The 18,501-nt window shown below is 36.2% G+C and overlaps 1 protein-coding gene across 8 annotated transcripts in view; it reads left to right on the top strand.

Annotated features, from left to right (window-relative positions):
• The window catches only part of LRP1B (LDL receptor related protein 1B), a 675,294-nt gene that overhangs the window by 641,778 nt on the left and 15,015 nt on the right, over window positions 1-18,501 (top strand). For 7 of the 8 annotated variants that reach the window (XR_010432039.1, XM_064661626.1, XM_064661622.1 and 4 more), the window contains 4 exons: window positions 3,062-3,223; window positions 8,255-8,429; window positions 9,016-9,120; window positions 11,163-11,276. Coding sequence is in view for 7 of the 8 variants with exons in the window: in XM_064661626.1 (XP_064517696.1) it covers window positions 3,062-3,223; window positions 8,255-8,429; window positions 9,016-9,120; window positions 11,163-11,276 (556 nt within the window). In the remaining variant the exon portion in view is untranslated. The remainder of the gene's footprint in view (window positions 1-3,061; window positions 3,224-8,254; window positions 8,430-9,015; window positions 9,121-11,162; window positions 11,277-18,501) is intronic. The other variant, XM_064661625.1, reaches the window with a different exon arrangement.

The raw sequence follows: 18,501 nt of genomic DNA, 5'->3' as shown, positions 1-18,501 counted from the left end.
ACATCTTTGATTTAATGTTTAGATCACAGGGGACAGATATGAATAACCAGACTGATGCATATTAAACTAGTTGGAGCTATTTTTAGGTCCATGGTTTTGTTCCTGCTGTACTCATTAGAGGAAGAGAGTAACTGATCTCATGGCCTTTAAGATGATTTGCAAAACACTTTAAATTAGCATAACTTAAAATAGAAAATGTAGAAAAGAATTACATGAAGTGTCACATAAGAAGGGTAAGAAGTAAGTGAAGGAAAAGGAATAAATAAATTATTCTGCATGAATCAGAGAGAGTAGACAAAATGAGGGTGCTTCGCTTACGTTGAAAAATTCTCTAATGAATATGATATTAAATGATTACATAGTATTAAAAAAAAGGCAGACCAGAAGAAAGTTTGAATTGTGGGGTTTGTGGAATATTCAGTTTAATCTTAATTACTTCAACAACCCAGACAACTAAATGGAGAAGAAAGAACAACAAGCTGATTGTTGCAGGGTTGCACATTTCAGAGTTTTGGACGCAGCTGTGGTGAATGGCATCAGGAGGCAAATGGGAAAGTATTTGTGGATACCTACAGCAGACATCATGTTAAACTGAGGAAATGATTAATGAGACAAAAAAGAAGTGACATATTCATAATGAAGCATTTTTTTAAATCAGGTAGCAGTAAGGAATTACTATTAGATCAGCAAGAAAATCAGAAAGAATTCTTATGGAAAAGTAATCCTTAATGTTATTTCATTTGACTACTTTGGATTTTGGCTCTTCTATGCTTTTTAAACCAAGTCAGGCCCAAGCCAAGCAGAGCTTCTCTCTCTCGTGTCCTCACCAACCCCTCCATGAAGTAAGATTGTGTATATAAGAAGCTCATTCCTGCCTTATGGCTTGGCATGAAGTTTTTCAAATGTAAATCCAAGGATAGCTGGGGTCTCTCATATATAGCACATTCCCTGACTTTCTCTGATCTCTTTCAGATTCTACAGCCACATCACTATTCTTATTGGGCTGTCAATAATAAAATTGGATAGGTTATTTTTCCTGTTTATGCCTGCAGTACATTAATCCAAAGGGATTCTGCCTCGCATATGCAGTACATTATATAGTTACCTTGATAATCATAGGATCATAAAATGGTTTGGGTTGGAAGGGACCATAAAGATCATCTCATTCCAACCTCCTGCTGTGTGCAGGGACACCTTCCCCAAGACCAGGTTGTCAGAGCTCCATCCAACCTGGTCTTGATTACTGCCAGGGGTGGGGAATCCACAGATCTGCAATCTGTGCCAGTGCCTCCTCATCCTCATAGTGAAGAATGTTTTTCAAATATCTGATATAAACCTACTCCGTTTGAATCCGTTCCCCCTTGTCCTACAACATGTTGTTGTAGATAATCTGATTGACTTTAGCTCTTATGTCATCCTATTCTGTCACTGGCAAAGACTAGATATCAAAGAATTGTGTATTAGTTCTACAGCAGCCACCTTCACTTTCCGAATTTGCTATAGCCAATGATACGATATTGCTGTTCCCATTCAAGACTCACGTTTGGTTCTCCATCTTAATTCGTAGACTTTTGCCACTTCTGTAAAGCACAGGTGTGACTGGTTTGGTTTTCCATAGCCTTGTTACTCTCCATTCCTTGTGTTCTGCCTGATATTAATTACTATTTGACTATCACTGGCCTACACATGATCCTTTACTCAGACATACAGTGTATCCACACCTTCACTCAAAGGGATGAGTCTTTGCCTGTCAGATATCCTTTCCTCTCAGTCACCCTGTTAAGCACTTGGTTGTGCTTGCCAGCAGGTTGGGTTCTTCATAATTCAAATGAAGACCATCCTGTCTGCCATTTCATTTCAGAAGTGTCCTCAGGTCACCATTAATCTTCATCTCTTTTCTTCCTGGGAAGCCAGGAAAAATAAAAGTGTTACACTTGATCTGTTCTCCCTAAATTTAAGAAAACCCTTAAGGCTGAATGAAAGCAAAGAGAAGGAGGGTGGGGGAAAACTAATGTCTTGTAAGAGATAACCAAGAATGAGAATAGATTATTAGGATTTGAGAAGGGTTAGTTGGACACATCAGGTCATTTACTTGACGAGGAGATTACAAATCAGATATGAAAGCAAAGTCAGGAGATGGAAGAACATTAGTGGCATCTAGAAGTTTGTTTTAAAGAAGACAAGCTTTAAGAAAATAAGTCAGGGAAAAGTGGAAGGATTTAATAAAACAGTGGAATTGTAACAAAGCTATAAATCCTTTAGACATGAGATTTAGATAAGGAAAAAAAATGGGAAAATTACAATAGGGAGTAATCATAGGAGGCAAATGCATTGGGTTTTAAACATTATTTTAAAACCCTTTGAAAAGAAGCTGTAGACTTGGAGTTCATTGTGTGCAAACGTTCATCCCAAAGTGTTCACTGCTTTTCAGACACTGAATATTGATGTTACAGGCATCTTTGGTCTGATGCCAGACAGCACTTTTATGTAACAGTATTCATTATCTGAGAGGGGTGGGATAACAAAACAGGCACAGATACTTGTGTTCTAGTAAAAATTGTAGTTATTAGTGCATTAGTAAATATTTGTATATTCATGTGATTATATATAAAGGTTTGTAGATTTGAGAATAATGGAGTGCATTCTAAAGAGACACCAATGTTGCTTTATGCAATCATTTATCCTTGCAGCTGGAGGAACCCAGCGTGGCAGGATGGTTTGGAGAGTTTATTCATATCTTAAATTTGTACTTAATACCGTCATTTAAAATAATTTCAATTATTTTAAAATAGCTTATTTCTTCTCATAAAACAATCAATGATGATACATGCATAAGTGTAAAAATGCAGCTTTTGAGGTGTCCATATCTCACTTTATTTTTTTAAAAGTTCCGCATTTGAGCGATGTTTGTAAAGCCACGTTCCGTTAGCGTCTAGAGAAACATAGTTGGGCTTGAACCTTAAAACTTGCTACTTTATGATAAATCTGCCTTTAAAGTGCCGACTACTGTTTTGATTTTTATATACTTTTATCATAAAATAGTTTTCTTTGTCTTGAATAGGTCGGCCGACCTGCAACTGCGCGTTGGGTTTTACGGGGCCAAACTGCAACCAGACGGTCTGTGAGCGCTTCTGCCAGAATGGGGGAACCTGCAGTGTCACCACTGGGAATCAGCCCTTCTGCACCTGCTTGCCTGAGTATACAGGAGACAGGTGCCAGTACTGTAAGTAATTTCCACAAAATTTCAATCCGGGTGTATAATAAAAGTTTGACAGAATGGAAGTTTAAAACCCGCTTGGGTGACTTTTTTTTTTAACTCGTTGGTAAACTCACCCTCAGTACTGCCGAGGGAATGCAATCTGATGTATTCAGGTGATCTTGGAACATATTTCTGAAATATCCTTCTACACATCGAGGTGAAGAAAGGAATGATTATTTAGGACAAGAGGCCACAGTCTTAAGCTGCACCAGGGGAGGTTTAGGTCAGAGATTAGGAAGTTCTTTACAGAGGGAGTGATCAGACATTGCAATGGACTGCTCAGGGAGGTGGTGGAGTCACTGGAGGTGACTCCTCTATCTCATCCCTGGAGGTATTTAAGAAGAGACTGGATGTAGCACTTAGTGCCATAGTCTAGTAGACAAGGTGGTGTTAGGTTGAAGGTTGGACTTGATGATCTCAGAGGCCTTTTTCAACCTTGTTGATTTTGTGATTTATTTATTATTTTCATGAGTGAATCCGTAGAGTGGAGCTGTACAAGACAGATGACTTGGCCAGTAGACATGAGACAATCGTGTTAAAATTTTACATTCCGACTTCTCATATTTGTTATTTTATGCTGATGTAATACCTAAACATAATGTTGACATAGTTGGTTAAAGAACTTTCTCGTGTCCCTTATCTTTGCAGACCAATACAATTCTCAAACTGTTCCTTTACCTTTGGTTTCATTTCTAACCCCAGAAAGTAGTGTATTGACAATGGCTTTAAGCTTCACACTGCAATATTCCGTCATCTTGCTCAGTCTAAGATCACCTTGAGTGTGGTTTCTGCACCATCCTGGTATTGAAATTCTAAAGGATTTCTAAATATTACTCTTGTTTAATTCTCAGGTCTTAGATTCCACTCTTTGCATCAGAAGTTCTCCCCAGTTTTTCATTCCACTGACCATCAGGCTCTTCTCATTGAGTACTGTTTTCCAAAGTTTTCCATGCCTTTAGAAAGGCTCTTCTCACTTTCTACATATTTCTCTAATTTTTCACTTCTTTTATAGGGAAGAGGGGAGAGAAGATTATCAATCAATAGGGATTCTGCTCTTACTCCATATGTATTTCTTTTCTCTCTGTGCTTTCTCTTTCTTTCACTGTTATTTCTTTTCAGTAGCTCAAGACATTTGAGCATAATATTGAATTTCTTCTTTTGGTCACTCATTTAAAAATTACAGTTTGTCTTTCTCATGTCTCTTCAACATGATGATTCACAAGTAACCCTAAGGTGCTAAAACCAGATTATTTTTCTGAGATCAGAATGATGTCTTTTTAGTCATCTGCTTTTTTTTCTACTCCTGCTTTGCTTTGACTGTAGCATTCTAAAGAGAGGACTGTCATAGTCTTATTAGACTGTCATAGTGCTTGTCACAGAACATTAAATGTGAAAGCCATCACCTCTTTTGTACATTCAGTGAATTTGCTAAAGAAGGCTAGATTTAAACAAAAGGAAAAGGAAATTAGCTTTTATAAAGGTCTGGTTCAGAATTATCTACAATATGCAAAAAGTATTTAGTTTTAGACAAAGGTCTGTCAAAAAAGAAAAGTGTTAGTTTGTATCTTAAATAGGATTTGTACTGAAGTAAACTGAATGTATTTCCAGGTGGGGGACTATGAAATAAATTGAAGCCTTTGAATGGAAAACCATCAAGTAATTGTGATTCTCTCCCCCTTGGTATTAAACAAACTGCATGGATCCATAAATAACTATCTGCAAACAAAATTGGGTATTTGAAAATAGTATAGTACATAAATCATGCACAGACAGACACACAGATTAAGAAAAAATATTTACTTGAGGCTTACCCAAAACCAAACAAATTGTTTCTAGTTGAATGCTTCTGCAAACACTTTTTTTTTTTTTTTAAGAATTGATTTAAATGTAAATTTATGGGTACTTTTTAAGCAGTGCTTATTATCAGATTTGGATTGTCTGCTGACACTTTCGGAAACTGACACAATACAAAGACTCAAACACTTCATAAAATAGAAAATAAAATCAAGCTTTTGTTTATTTAAAACTTAATACTTTTAGGGAAAAGAAGTCTTTTAGAGTATTTTTTGGTGACCAATAACAGTTTTGTGAAATTTTACAGGTTTACAGTTAATAAGGTGTATATAAAGTCATGTCTTATTTTTTTGCTTTATTCATGCATATGGATGATTTTTTGCTTTATTAATCACATTCACTTTGTGTGCACGTTGGAATACATTAATGTAGCATTATTGCAAAAATTGGTTGCCTCCAAGATATCTTTCCCAGTCTTTCTTTGCTGTGATTGAAACTAGTTCATATGCAAAAGATGATACATGAATGTGCATAGGTATTTTATTCCTGCTCCCAAGCTGAAAATATTATTAGTGTTTTTTATAGCAGGGAGAAGACATTTGCTTACAGTATTACCAGCTTGCAAAGACCTTATTTTCCTCATACTTATAGTCTCCAATTACCCAGTGCAGAGTTTTGCCTGTGATTAGTTCACATAAGGGCTAATAACCAAAATGTGTGCTCCGTGTCAAGACACTGGCACTGCTGAAATAAATTTAAGTGAATGAATTTACATAGAATTCTACTAACACTGTGCATGTTATTAAATACACATGAATTTGATGTATTTGAATATAACTCCCTATTTCAAATTCCAGAAATAAGACATACAGAGTAGTTAAAGTTCATTTCTTGTATCATTTAAGGCCCAAACAACCTAAAAAATAGAAAACGTTTTCATGCAGTTACAATCATTCAAAGTGGATATAGGGATCTTGCAAGCTGTGACTTGCCCTGAAATTGAAATTCTTTTCTTTACAGGAAAAAAAAAATTTGTGTCATTTCAGCCCAAATACAGCATAAACATTTTAGAAACAGCAGAAGATTAAAGGTGTTTGTGATTGCAATCAATACTAAACCTAATAATTGTTTTAGAGTATGACCTTCCTATTTCTAGGTTTTGGGTTGGGTTGGGTTTGGTTTTTTTTGTCCTAATGTACATGCAAACATTTCCCCCTTCCACTGCTCTTTCATAAATTGACTCTCAATATTAGCTCTCGAACTACAGTAGTTTTTGTTCCAAAAACAGCCCCCTTGCTGCAAATTGCCATTCTATACCTTGAATCGGGGAATGACAAACAATGAACAACTTCATTTAGTGTCTTTTAAGCCTCTCTGGTTGCTGAGTAGTGATTCCTTAACCAGATGGACCTACAGCCTCTGCAGATCAGTGGAGTTATACATTGAATAATCGAAGAGATGTAATTCCTCCAACAGTCACGGTCAGTCCTTTAGCAGAACTCTTCCAGCAGTACATACTCCTTGGAGAGGGGGAAAAACTGAGCACAGAGTAGCATAAGCAAAATGTATTTTAATAAGATACTGTCACAAATGATGCTCAGAGAAGCCGTGGCTGCCCCATCCCTGGGAAGTGTTCAGGGCCAGATTCAGTGGGGATTTGAGCAGCCTGGTTTAGTGTGAAAGGTGTCCCTACCCATGGCAGGAGGGTTGGAGCTGGATAATCTCTAAGGTCCCTTCCAACCTAAACCATTCTGTGATTCTATGATCATCCATCCTGAATATATGCAGTAAAATGTATAAATTTTAGTAGTCCCTAATTTAGGGCTTAAAACATGCCCCTGGTCAAACGGCAGCTGGAGAGTTTAGACTTCCATACTCAAGGCTGAGGTTACTGTTCCATAGAATCAAAATCATGCAATGGCCTGGGTGGGAAGGGACAGGTTGCTTCAAGCTCCATACAACCTGGGCTTGAACACTTCCAGGGATGGGGCAGTCACAGCTTCTCTGGGCAACCTGTGCCAGTGCCAAGGTTTCATTCTCTACTTGTAGCAGATACCAACTCACTCTTAGACAGGTACTGAGCTCAAAGGGCTTGAATTTTTTGGTTTTGTCAGAAAGATCATATTTTATTAATATGGACCAGCTTAACTCTAAGGTAATACAGATGCTTAGTAATTGATATCTTAAATATCAATTACTTGTTTGTCCGTCATTAACACCACTGAAAGCTCAACACATGTTAAATACATGGCACTGAAGAAAGTATTGGAAACAGAGAAATAAAGACTTTGAGTGATTTGGGCCCCAGTAAGGAGCTTAAATAATGACTTAAAAAAACCCAAAAAACAACAACAAAAAAACCCCCAACAAAATCAAAGCACACACACACAAAGAAAAACAAATAAACAAAACAACAACCCCCCCCTAAAATAATAATAATAATAAAAAAATTCACTACCACACAAATAAAAATGAATCAAAATGTAAAGATACCAGTATTTTGTAGCTCTGGAAGTTTCTTCAGTTAGGCAGTTTGGGTTTTGTAGAGGTGTGGAAAATGAGACTGTTACTGGTGCTTCTGAAAAGTTAAAGAATTTACTACTTGAAATCTCAGTTCTGCTGGCATTTAAGCAGTTAAATAATATAACGGGGTCTTGCACAGTCTGTAAAGATAAGCAAGTATGTGGCATTTTGTGGAACTTATGGATTATGTCTTTATATATAATTATTAGAACTTCATGAAATTTTAATATGTAGATAAATGAAAATAAAACTTAATTATTTCAAAATATTGTTTCAATTTCAGTTTAGCATAATGCTGTTAATGGTTATGTGAATGTATCAGAAGATTTTTATTCAGTCAATGTCCCATTAAATACATTAACATGACTCCTTTTCTCATCAGTAGTCTTTATATTCTGTGGGATGATGCCATAAATGTTAGACAACTAGAAGGGGAAAAAAAAAAATCTCATACTGAAAAAATTTGTCTTACTATTTCACTTCTCAAGATTACATCGTTAATATATTATATATCCGTTTATGGGATATTCTTGATTCCTGCAGTTGCCAGTGAGTCACCAGCTTCAGTTGTCATCTTGTTTCTATTATAGTAACGTTTAAAACATAAAAGTAATGCGTTATTTTTTTCTATAATAGTCCCTAATGTCTTCCAGTAACTAGCTTTCCTGTTACTTCCAGATGTTTGCCACCATTACTGTGTGAATTCTGAGTCCTGTACTATTTCTGATGATGGAAGTGTAGAATGTGTCTGTCCAGTACGGTTTGAAGGTCCAAAATGTGAAGTGGACAAGTGCATCAGGTGCCACGGGGGACACTGCATAATAAACAAGGACAGCAGTGACATAGTATGCAAGTAAGTGTGTAGGGGGGCGTGATTGTGTTCAAAATCATATATTTAATTGCAACTATGACAAATTATCCTTTGAATCTCTTACACAGTCCCTGATCTGGTCACATCAGATCAACTCCTTTGTGTGGTTCCTGCTCATACAAAACCCACTGGCTCCTGCTTTTTTAAACCATCTTTTGGATCACTCTTCACTGGGGGAAGCATAAGGCCAGGAGACTAATTGGGTTTTCACTTGAAAAAAAAATTATTCAAGTTAACAATTGAGTTTTACCATACTGTTGAAAGCTGTTCATTCTGCATTATCTGTGACATACTGAGGCATATGTAGTCACATGTGCTGGTTTATTCCTGAGGAATTATTTTGTGTAATAATAGCTTATTTTCATAAAAGGAAAGGTGAAAGATATTTTGTGCAATAAACTCTCTGCCTGTGCTAGCTTTTCAAAGTGGGAACCAAGAATTCTTGCAATCAGTAGATCTCATACATATCACATAATCAGTACTTTAATAGGTAGACAATTGTAAGGAAATTCTCACATATTTATAAAAACTGATTGCTTTTTTGTATTTTTTTTTTTAACCATGCCAGTTGCACTAATGGAAAGATTGCCTCTACCTGCCAGCTGTGTGATGGCTACTGTTACAACGGTGGTACATGTCAGCTGGACCCAGAGACAAACATTCCTGTCTGTCTGTGAGTATCTTGCATTGTGTGGATAAATAATAATACCCGAGTTCCAACAAATAATAAAATTATTGTGCATGTGTCTCTATTTTTGGTCCCTCTAGGATGTATAATGTGCTGGTTGCAGCTGTAACTTACAGTACAGTTTTCTAGCTTTTTCTGTAACCTGAGACTTTGTCTACCTTTCTGCAAAATGTGTATTGAAAGACATAACTAAGGAATATACTGTGAATGCATATAAGGTACAAAGATATGTCTTTTGAGACTTCTAATAGTTTCAGGTCAGATCTAAAGCCCATTTAGGTATTTGTTCTGGAATGGAGTCTGGAAGCATAGGATGGTTGCCTGCCCTATTTCTCAAAGGTGGATTAAAGTCTTTTCTCCTCTAAAGATGGTCAGATCCGGGGGCAAAACGCTCCTCCTGATGGCTGGAGAGTATAAGAAATAATGCCAGTGTTAATTTCCCTTATGGGTCTGAGGAAATGCTCGTGTGTCTCTGATTTGTGCCCTAACCTTCACCCTGCCCACAGTAGTGTGGCTGTTCTGAGGTGAGGTTTTGCTCTCCCTCCTGCACCGTGGTTGAGAGAATAATTCAGGATGCTTTCTTAAGCCCAGACATAAAATACCAAAGAAAATGGGATTCTGTAGTCCGGTGAAGTACTGTTGTAACAGGTAGAAAAGCCTACATTCTAGTCCTTTCTTGAGAGCTATGGTGTATCTTCTTTTTCAGCTGCTCAATATAAAAATGCTGAAGTAGTCACTGTGGCAAGAAATTAATTTCTTTCCTGCTCTCAGTTACACTGAGCTATATAGTCATACTCCTTGGGGTTTTTTTTTTGCTTTTGACTACTAAATGATCCAATCTCTCTTGCACTGCTGAAAAGCTTCAGTGTGGAATGGTCTTCCACTTCTTCAAACAACCTGAAGGTCAGAGCATCCTCCAGGTTGGAAGAGAGAGTTGTTGGAAGGGAAAATCAAACTTGAGTGTCTCATTTCCTGGGTGACATAAGTAAGTTGTTGCCCAAAGGGATCTGGCATTACAACTTTGTAAATACAGCTACAGCCAATTCTTCATTTTGTTGATGTGTGTGTGGTAGGTGACCTTAAAAGAGATTACCTGTTTTGTTCAGACTCTCAAGGAAGTTTCATAGAGAAATGGCTAGATTTTGTAACCTGATAAGGGTAAGAGATGGGTCAGTGGTTCCTCCCTGGAGAGCTGAAGCACTCACATGTGCAAAGGGACACAGCTGTAGTTTCAGTACCACTGAAAAGTTATCAATAGATGTTTGTAGGTTTGGGGCTAAAGACAATGTAATTTAGTTCTGCATGGTAGCCTTTATTCAGTTGAAAATGCTTTAAGTGCCTATTTGTCTTTTTATTATTATTTTCATTGAGATCATTTTACCTGTTATTTGTACCTCCTTAAATGTCTTCAGTTGAAGACTAGAGACTGATAAATCATAGCAAAATGAGAATATCACAGCTGTAATATGTAAGACTCAAATATGATGACTAAGTCTGGTGATTCATTTGCTTAAACACCTAGAATGGCTATTTTGGAAGCTTGTGATTTTTCCTTTCTTTTCCTTTATAAGACTGACCTAGTATGATTCTAATTCATGTGGAACACCATAGCACCTCAAGGGAAAAAGGTTTCATACCTTAATTTGTGTATGAGTTTACAATACATAAGTGCTGTAGCATATACCAACACCATAAACAATATTAAAAAATGGTAATGAAAATGTTTAAGGCCCTTGTAATCTGGATCAATCAATAGAAATGTATAGTACATCTGACAATAATGCTTTGAGAACCCATCAGTTAGTATAGGCCCACTGTTTTAAAACTGTTTGATCAGCACTGATGAGCAAACTTTTTAGTATTGTCAGATGGACCTTCCATGAAAAGAGGAGTATTAATTTTGTTTTTTGTGAATCTGTGTGTGTGTGTATATGTGCGTGTCTTGCCATCACTATATATAATGCGTTTAAAGTATGTTCAGCAAAGGCAGAATATTTATATAGGTCTATTTTACTGAAATTCTGCAGATGCTCTGTGGGGTTTAAAAGTCAGCGCTGTGACCAGAAAGTGAACCCTTGTGATTACTACTGTCAGAATGAGGGAATTTGCACTTTAACCACGTTTAATGAACCGAGATGCAAGTAGGTTTAACCTTCCACTTAATGCTGCACATTCTGTGACATCATTCCAGGCCACAGTTCATTGGTTCAAGTCATGCACATTCACATACATTTCACAATATATACTTAATCTGGGGGCCCATTTCTATAATACACACTTACCCTTTGATAGTTGCACTGATGAGTATATTTAAACATACATCTGGAGTGTCTGTATCATTAGAGGAAGAAATAAAAAGCTTTATTTTTACTAAGTGAATTGAAAACACTGAAAATGCCGCTTGGCTTTTATTACTCATATTTTGAGATATTTTACCAAGTTAATCCTACATAGCATAAAGTTTAGCAGTGACATTGCACGTGTTCTATAGTCCAAACCTGATTTCCTATTTCTTATCCATACAGGGAAAGGAGCAGAAGAGCTATTTAGGTACCACTTCAGGAGTTAAGCTTGTATTCATAAGTCTTGTTGTTAAATTTATAGAAATAATGCTGTAAAATAGAAACTGTTGAACAAAAATATGTGTGCTGCATCATAACTTTGAGTTCTCTGATTTAAAAAAAAGTTCTTACATTTGTATTCTCTATTTCTCCAAGAGATTTTAGGTCTATTTCTTAAAGAGAAAATTTCAGTCTTCATCAGGGAAAGAAACAACCTTAGTCTTTGAAAATCCTGTAAGGCATTTGTATAGAGAGATATGAAATACCTGTCTTTGCTTTGCTCAACAGTTGTGAGGCAAAAGTCAGAAGTGAAATCATGAACCAAAGACCTAGACTTGTATTAGAATATGAAACTCAAACAGCTTTAAACTTCTCATCTAAATGCATGGCTTATGAAAACATAAAATGCTGCGGGGATGTGATGTGGGTGTCTGGTGGGTAGCAATGACAGTGACTAGGTAGGGTGAATGATCTATTTTTTTTAAAAAAAAATATGGTCACAATTCCTTTGTCAATGTTCTCATGCAATGAAACTCTCTGATTTGAGGTATCATAAATCCACTGGCAATGAGATAATGTCCTGATTACCACTTTTGACACTTGGAAGATATGGAGTGGGTCTGTTGATCAGCATTGTATGGGACACGGGTGCTTGGAATTGTTTGTATCTGTGCATCATACTTGGGTTTTCGGAATCATGCAGCCCTAAGAAGAACATGTTGCTGACTATAAAGTTTTATATTGCACATATAATATAAAATTGTGGGAAAATGGAAAAAAATGCTTAAAGAAGACAAAACAAACAAACAAAAAAAAGGCAACCTGGACTTGTACAAAAGTGGTGTTAGTCTTGGTTTTCTTCCTTTCAAAAAGTGTAATGTTGGTACCCAAAGGACTGTTTTATTGATGAAAGCTGTCATTTCTCCCTTTGAGAATGTACTCTTCCACAGAAAATATCAGGAAGGAATTGCAACATTTTGAACATAGTGATTAACTTATTTTGTTTACTTATTATATATTCTGACTGTGATAATATTTCTAAGGCTGTTTTTATTAGATACTTGTGCTACAGGCTGAATAATCTAAGCTCAAGTAAAAAGAAAAGCAGTAAAGCACATCAGTAATATGATGAAAGGACTGAGCAATCCTTTCACTTTCATCTTCTCAGGGTTATTTGACATAGTTTTGAATTTTTTTGTTTTTAATTAAAGTTATTGTTAAGATGGGAAAGAAGAAACATGGAATAAAAAAAAGTGGAAAAGGTTGATTCAAGTTTCTCTTCAGTGTGAGGAATGGTTTCACGTGAATTGGTAATTAGAAGTTTAAGTTTAATTGAAACTGTAATAGATAATTCACATTCCGAATGCAAGCTTAGATAGAGATCATGTTCCTGTTGTCTCTGTAGACTTATTGTTGGGTTAGTACGACCACCACTTCTAAATTGTTGCTTTCTTTACAAAGCTAAGGTGGCTTAGAGAAGAAAGTGAAGCAAATAGTTGTTTGATGGAGTTGAAGAGAGTTAACCATGATAGAGAGAGAAATGTACCTCCAAGTGCCTCAGTTCTCCTTGCCAAAATCAGTTCAAACTCCCATTGTTCCTAGCACCTTTGCTTTTTTTCTGGTCCGAAATTGCTTCTTACCTGGAACTCTTTTATAATTTTATCAGCCTGACACTGGCAAGTAGAAGGCATATGGAAGGAGGGAAGGAATCCCATGCTTCCCAAGAATCACTGTGTCAGGGAACAGGAGCCTCAAAGATTTTTCCCGTTAAATTCTGCTCCATTAAAAGGAAAATTATTTATCCCTCCAACCTTCACCTGTGGCCATGTGGGTGTGTATGATGTATGGCATCTGTCTCTGGTCTGAGAGACACTTATCTAATGGTTAACATTTTCCTTAACCAGTGTCTAATTCATGGGTGGGTGATTTTTAGAAGAAATAGGACATGCCTGGGTTTATTGTCATTCCGCAGGAACAGCCAGCATCAGTTGAGATTGCAACCTTTATACATAATCAAACCCTTATTATCATTCAGTAAAGACAATAGAGAATAAGATTTATCTGTTCTAAAGGGCAGTCCTAAAGCCATAATTATTCAGAGTAACCATAAGCCTGTAAGAACAGACTCTCCTTTCACCAACCTGTACTGTTAGCGTACATTTTTATTTTATCTTCCTCTCTCAATATCAGTTGCACATTGGAAGTAGAAGTTGTGTTTTTCACCTAAGCAGTTTAGGAATGAATTAAGGCCTTACTCTGGCTGCACATAGGCAAGAAAAAAAAGAAGGGTTTGTGAAGGAAGTCACCAGTTTCAATGAATGCTTTTTCAGGTTTTAAAATATTCAGAATGTACTGTGATTTCTCCTTAGACATAAGGTCCTATGCTATCTAGATTATTAATTCTTAGCATTATTTTTAGGAGAATAAAGATTATTTGTCTCCCTCTCCCCTGCATTATTGTTGGTTTTGCTCAATTACAAAGGTTGGGAGAGAATTTCAGAATGTTAAAATTCGAGGTACTGACTTCTTCTGAAAAACGTACCATTTGGGGTAGCATGATCTTATATATAGTTACTGTCATTTTAGTATTCACATACCGCATTTTTTAAGGATCTCTTTAGGGCTACTCACTAATGGGTTGGGGGAGTGTGATGTAAATAACACTAGAAGCATAGAGATATGTCTGATTTGGTCCAGTAAGTTCACAAATGAATTGACAAAAAGAATGAACAGGAGATGAGATTCAGGTGGGAAATAAGCAAGAAATGTTTTTTCTATGTATTTCACAAAGTGTCAGTTCCATCTGTTCTATCAGACAGTCTGTCTTTTAATAATTATCTTTATTTATCTCTCTGTTTCCTTCTCACTAATTATCTAGCTGTATATACATTCCTGCAAGAGAAGTGAGGTTTAGAGAGAGATTATACCCATTGTGATACCAATGAAAAAGCTGGGGAAAAAAAAAAACCACTTTAAAGTACACACAGTCATCACTGGTTGTTACATAGGAAGTGCTGTATAAATTTCTTTACTACAAAATATTACCCTCTCTCACCTTTGTTTCTTTTATACCTTTGCTATAACTATAGGTTGCTCTAATCTCATCTTTTTATTTGTATTACTAATATTCTTTGAATCTTCACATGGATGTGGTCTATTATTATTATCTGCACATAAATGGGATTAAATCATAACTCCTAACACTAGACATTATAGAAATATAACAAAGGGTATTTTCTAAGCTTACAATCAAAACTCCTAGACTATATAAATAACACTGATCCTTATCTAAACCCAACTAAATTTAAAAAAGAGATTTTAAACACTTTAATGAGCTTTTGAGCAATGCTGCATGACTGTGGCTGAGGACTTTCAGATGAAACAAGTAAGATTATACTGTGCTGGCTAATTAATAGGATAGTAACTTATTCCTACTTAGGTTACTCTCTGTGTAGAAGAGTGTTCTGTTCTGTGTGTCTAGAATGTGGAGTCTCTTTCCTAGGTGTCATCAGAAACAGAGAAAATCAAGGACAAAGAACAGCATTACTTTAGTTGCTTGTGGATAGATGTGTTGGCTGTTCAGGGGGCTTCAGGTTGTGTGTGTTGTATTTCAGTATTAGGATAAATATCAGTTCTTCCGTAATGAAGAGTAAGTCATCCTGGATAGGTAAGGAGAAGGTACATACCATACAGGACATTGAAAGAAAACTGAGGAAATTGAAAAGTGTAAAGTAGAGATAGAATAAACTACTTCATTTCTAAATAAAGAATTTTGGTGGAGTAATAGGTTAAAGAGAATAGTGACCAAATGGGGAGAGAACAAGTTGTGAGATTGCTTAAAAGTGATAAGGCTTGAATTTGGAAGTGTATATGGATAAATTAGAAAAAATAACTCCTGCTGGAGTGAAATAAGCAAGAGAGATGTTCTTATAGAATCATGGAGTGGTTTGGGTTGGAGGAGATCTTAAATCTCGTCTCGTTCCACCCCGTGCCATGAGCAGGGACACCTTCCACTAGACCAGGTTGCTCAGAGCCCCGTCGAGCCTGTCCTTGAACACTTCCAGGGATGGGGCATTCACAGCTTTTCTGGGCAACCTGGTCCAGTGTTTCAGCTTGTTCTGGCCAGCTTAACATCCAGTGGGTTGGAGAGGGACACTGTGTTTGGGGGTAATGTGGGGGTAGGGGGGCAGTGTGCACGTGCATGTGCATGTGTTTAGGTGACAGAAGTCAGAAGGAAAAGAGTGCATTCCTCTTGACAGAGGAACTCCTCTCCATCTCATGTGCCTGTGATGCTGTACCTTCCTCCTGACGTTCCTTTCATGTTGAAAAATCTTCAAATATGAACAGTTTCTGTGTAAGTACATGTGCAACTTTTACGAGTGCTGCAATTACACCCAAGTTTATAACTAAAGGTAACTCATCATCATGGCAAACCTCTGTTCAAAAAGAGGTTCAGGTACATACATAATCCAGTTGTGGACAAGAAAGGGCCCATACTATGCAGTCTCCTGACTGGTACTTTCTGAAGGCTGAGTAGAAAAAACCACTGTGGTGTAGAACAATGTCAGGATTGAGCAGCCTGCCTAAGAGGGGAAGGCAGTGGTAACCCTGAGGGGCAGTACAACTCAGAACAGAAAATTTTATGGAGTCTCTTGCAATAAGTGTTTTCCATGTGATTTCCTGGGGTATATTTAATGAGCTCCCCAATTACAATTGCAACAGGAATTTCACAGCATTATTCTTTGAGAGCTTTCTTTTTCAGCTGAAAGTATCTTTGTTAAAAATGTCTTGGATTTGAACATAATCAGCAGGTTATAACTTTGTATTGTAGAAGATCTTTCATTCACTTTGTATAACAAACTAGTATTAGTTCAAGTATTAAATGCAAAAAGATGTTTGAAGAGTGGTTGTCAAAGGAAGAAATGAGATGATCTTGGAAAAGAGGAGTTTGTATATTTTTGATTGAACATTTACTAACTAGGCTGTAATGCAGATATCCTTTGCCCATGATTCAGATAAAACTTATATAGTATTTGCTGCCTTACATTACTGCTTCCTTTGCCTCTGTGAGGAGAGAAAAACATGGTTTGTCTTATATTGATCCAGTCATTTCTCATTCCTTTCTTATTTTGCCATTTCAGCCTCTTCTTTTCCAGTTCTTTGTTGCTCATTGTAATTTCAGCTTCAGTACTAGTCATCTAGACATGCATACTTTTTATATATTTATTTCATTATTACTACTTTTATAGCATCTGTACTGTACACATTGCTAATAGCATGGTGTTTAATGGCCCTCAGTTACTTCTTTTTCTTACTTTGGGATGAAGGAGGCTGAGTTGTACTTGAATGCTTGTTCCTTTGCAGTGATCACCATGCAACAACTGTGAATGATGATTTGTACATACTAATGCCATACACAAATTAAAAGTCATGTTTAAGGTCCCATTTGATTTTTTTCATGTATATTGTGACTAAATTTAAGATGTTTTTGAGTTCCTCAAAAGTAATTTTTTATTGTTTTGCTTGCTTTTGGATAATGCAATTTTCCTATTCTCAGTTTATTGGGTTGTGAGGTAATCTGTATTTATTACAGGTAATGTTTAAAGTATCTACCCCTTAGCTTCTACATTGTTTTCCTTATAAAGATGCTAAGTGATGCTCATTAGACAAAACTAATTAGACCACTAATATGTGGTCTCTTCATGTATAAAATAATTATGGAAAAGTTATTTTTTGAAAATAATGATACTTTACAATATACCAGAAGGTACAGAATGTGCTGTTATTGATCAGTCTTGGGTTGTTTGGTCTTTCATTGTTATGAAAGTTCTTTGTACCTTAGAGGGTTTATCTGTGGGTTTAACTCTATAATATCAGCTCCCTCTATGAGCACAGCATACCTACAAAATGTTGCTAAATTCATTATAATAGTTTAGTGGTTTGGTTTTGTTCAAGGCTTTTCTCATCCTATGTCATGCTATAGCTTGGATGAAAAAGGGGATTATTTTGATTTCTGTCTTTCAATGTAGTTTAATACAGATAATAATAACTGTAAACCAGATGTTCTCTTACCTTACAAATACTTTTGATATTAATGATAAGACATATTCCAATGAAATTTTAATGGAAGTGTTCTTAAAATAATGAGGCTGGATACTTTTATTAGGATGTTTTGCTATATATTACTGTCTTTGTCTAAAAAGAAAAGTTAGGAAATTATTTTGTATAATGAAGAAATATCATTTATAAATAAGAAATATTTTCAATTCCCTTTCCACCTCTATTTTGTAAGGAATGTCTCACAGATTCTGTTATACTTCTAGAATAATTTTTCAGTACTGCTTTCTGTCATTTTTTGGATACACACTGGTATATTGAGTTGGAAAGCACTTGTCTACAAAAGCACTTTTAACTGCATATTATGCCTGCTGTATTATATTTTTATGACAATGCCCACAGCACAAAAAAAGGGAGGAAAAAAGAGAAACAAAATTAAAAACACCCCACACACTGCCACCAAATTACCTTTTTACTATTTTTTTTCTATGTATTCAGACATTTCATAGTCAAATGGTTTCTTTTGGTCAAGTGCCCGTATAATTGAGTTTAGAGTGTTTGAGCACACTGACCTATAATGGTTATACAGAAACAGAGGAGAGAGGCATTTTCTCTCATGAATAGATTCCGTAACAACAGCGCGATCAATCTCTGAAATGTAAATATCTTCATTCTAAATATTCCTCACTAAAAGTGGGACACCTTTATCATCTCAATTTAAAGTTTTTAAAACATCTCTCTTTGTAAT

Source organism: Pseudopipra pipra, chromosome 7, assembly GCF_036250125.1.
Source record: "Pseudopipra pipra isolate bDixPip1 chromosome 7, bDixPip1.hap1, whole genome shotgun sequence".
NCBI classification, from domain to species: Eukaryota; Metazoa; Chordata; class Aves; order Passeriformes; family Pipridae; genus Pseudopipra; species Pseudopipra pipra.
Note: the sequence above shows the minus strand (reverse complement) of the source record. Positions and strands in the feature narration are given on the sequence as shown.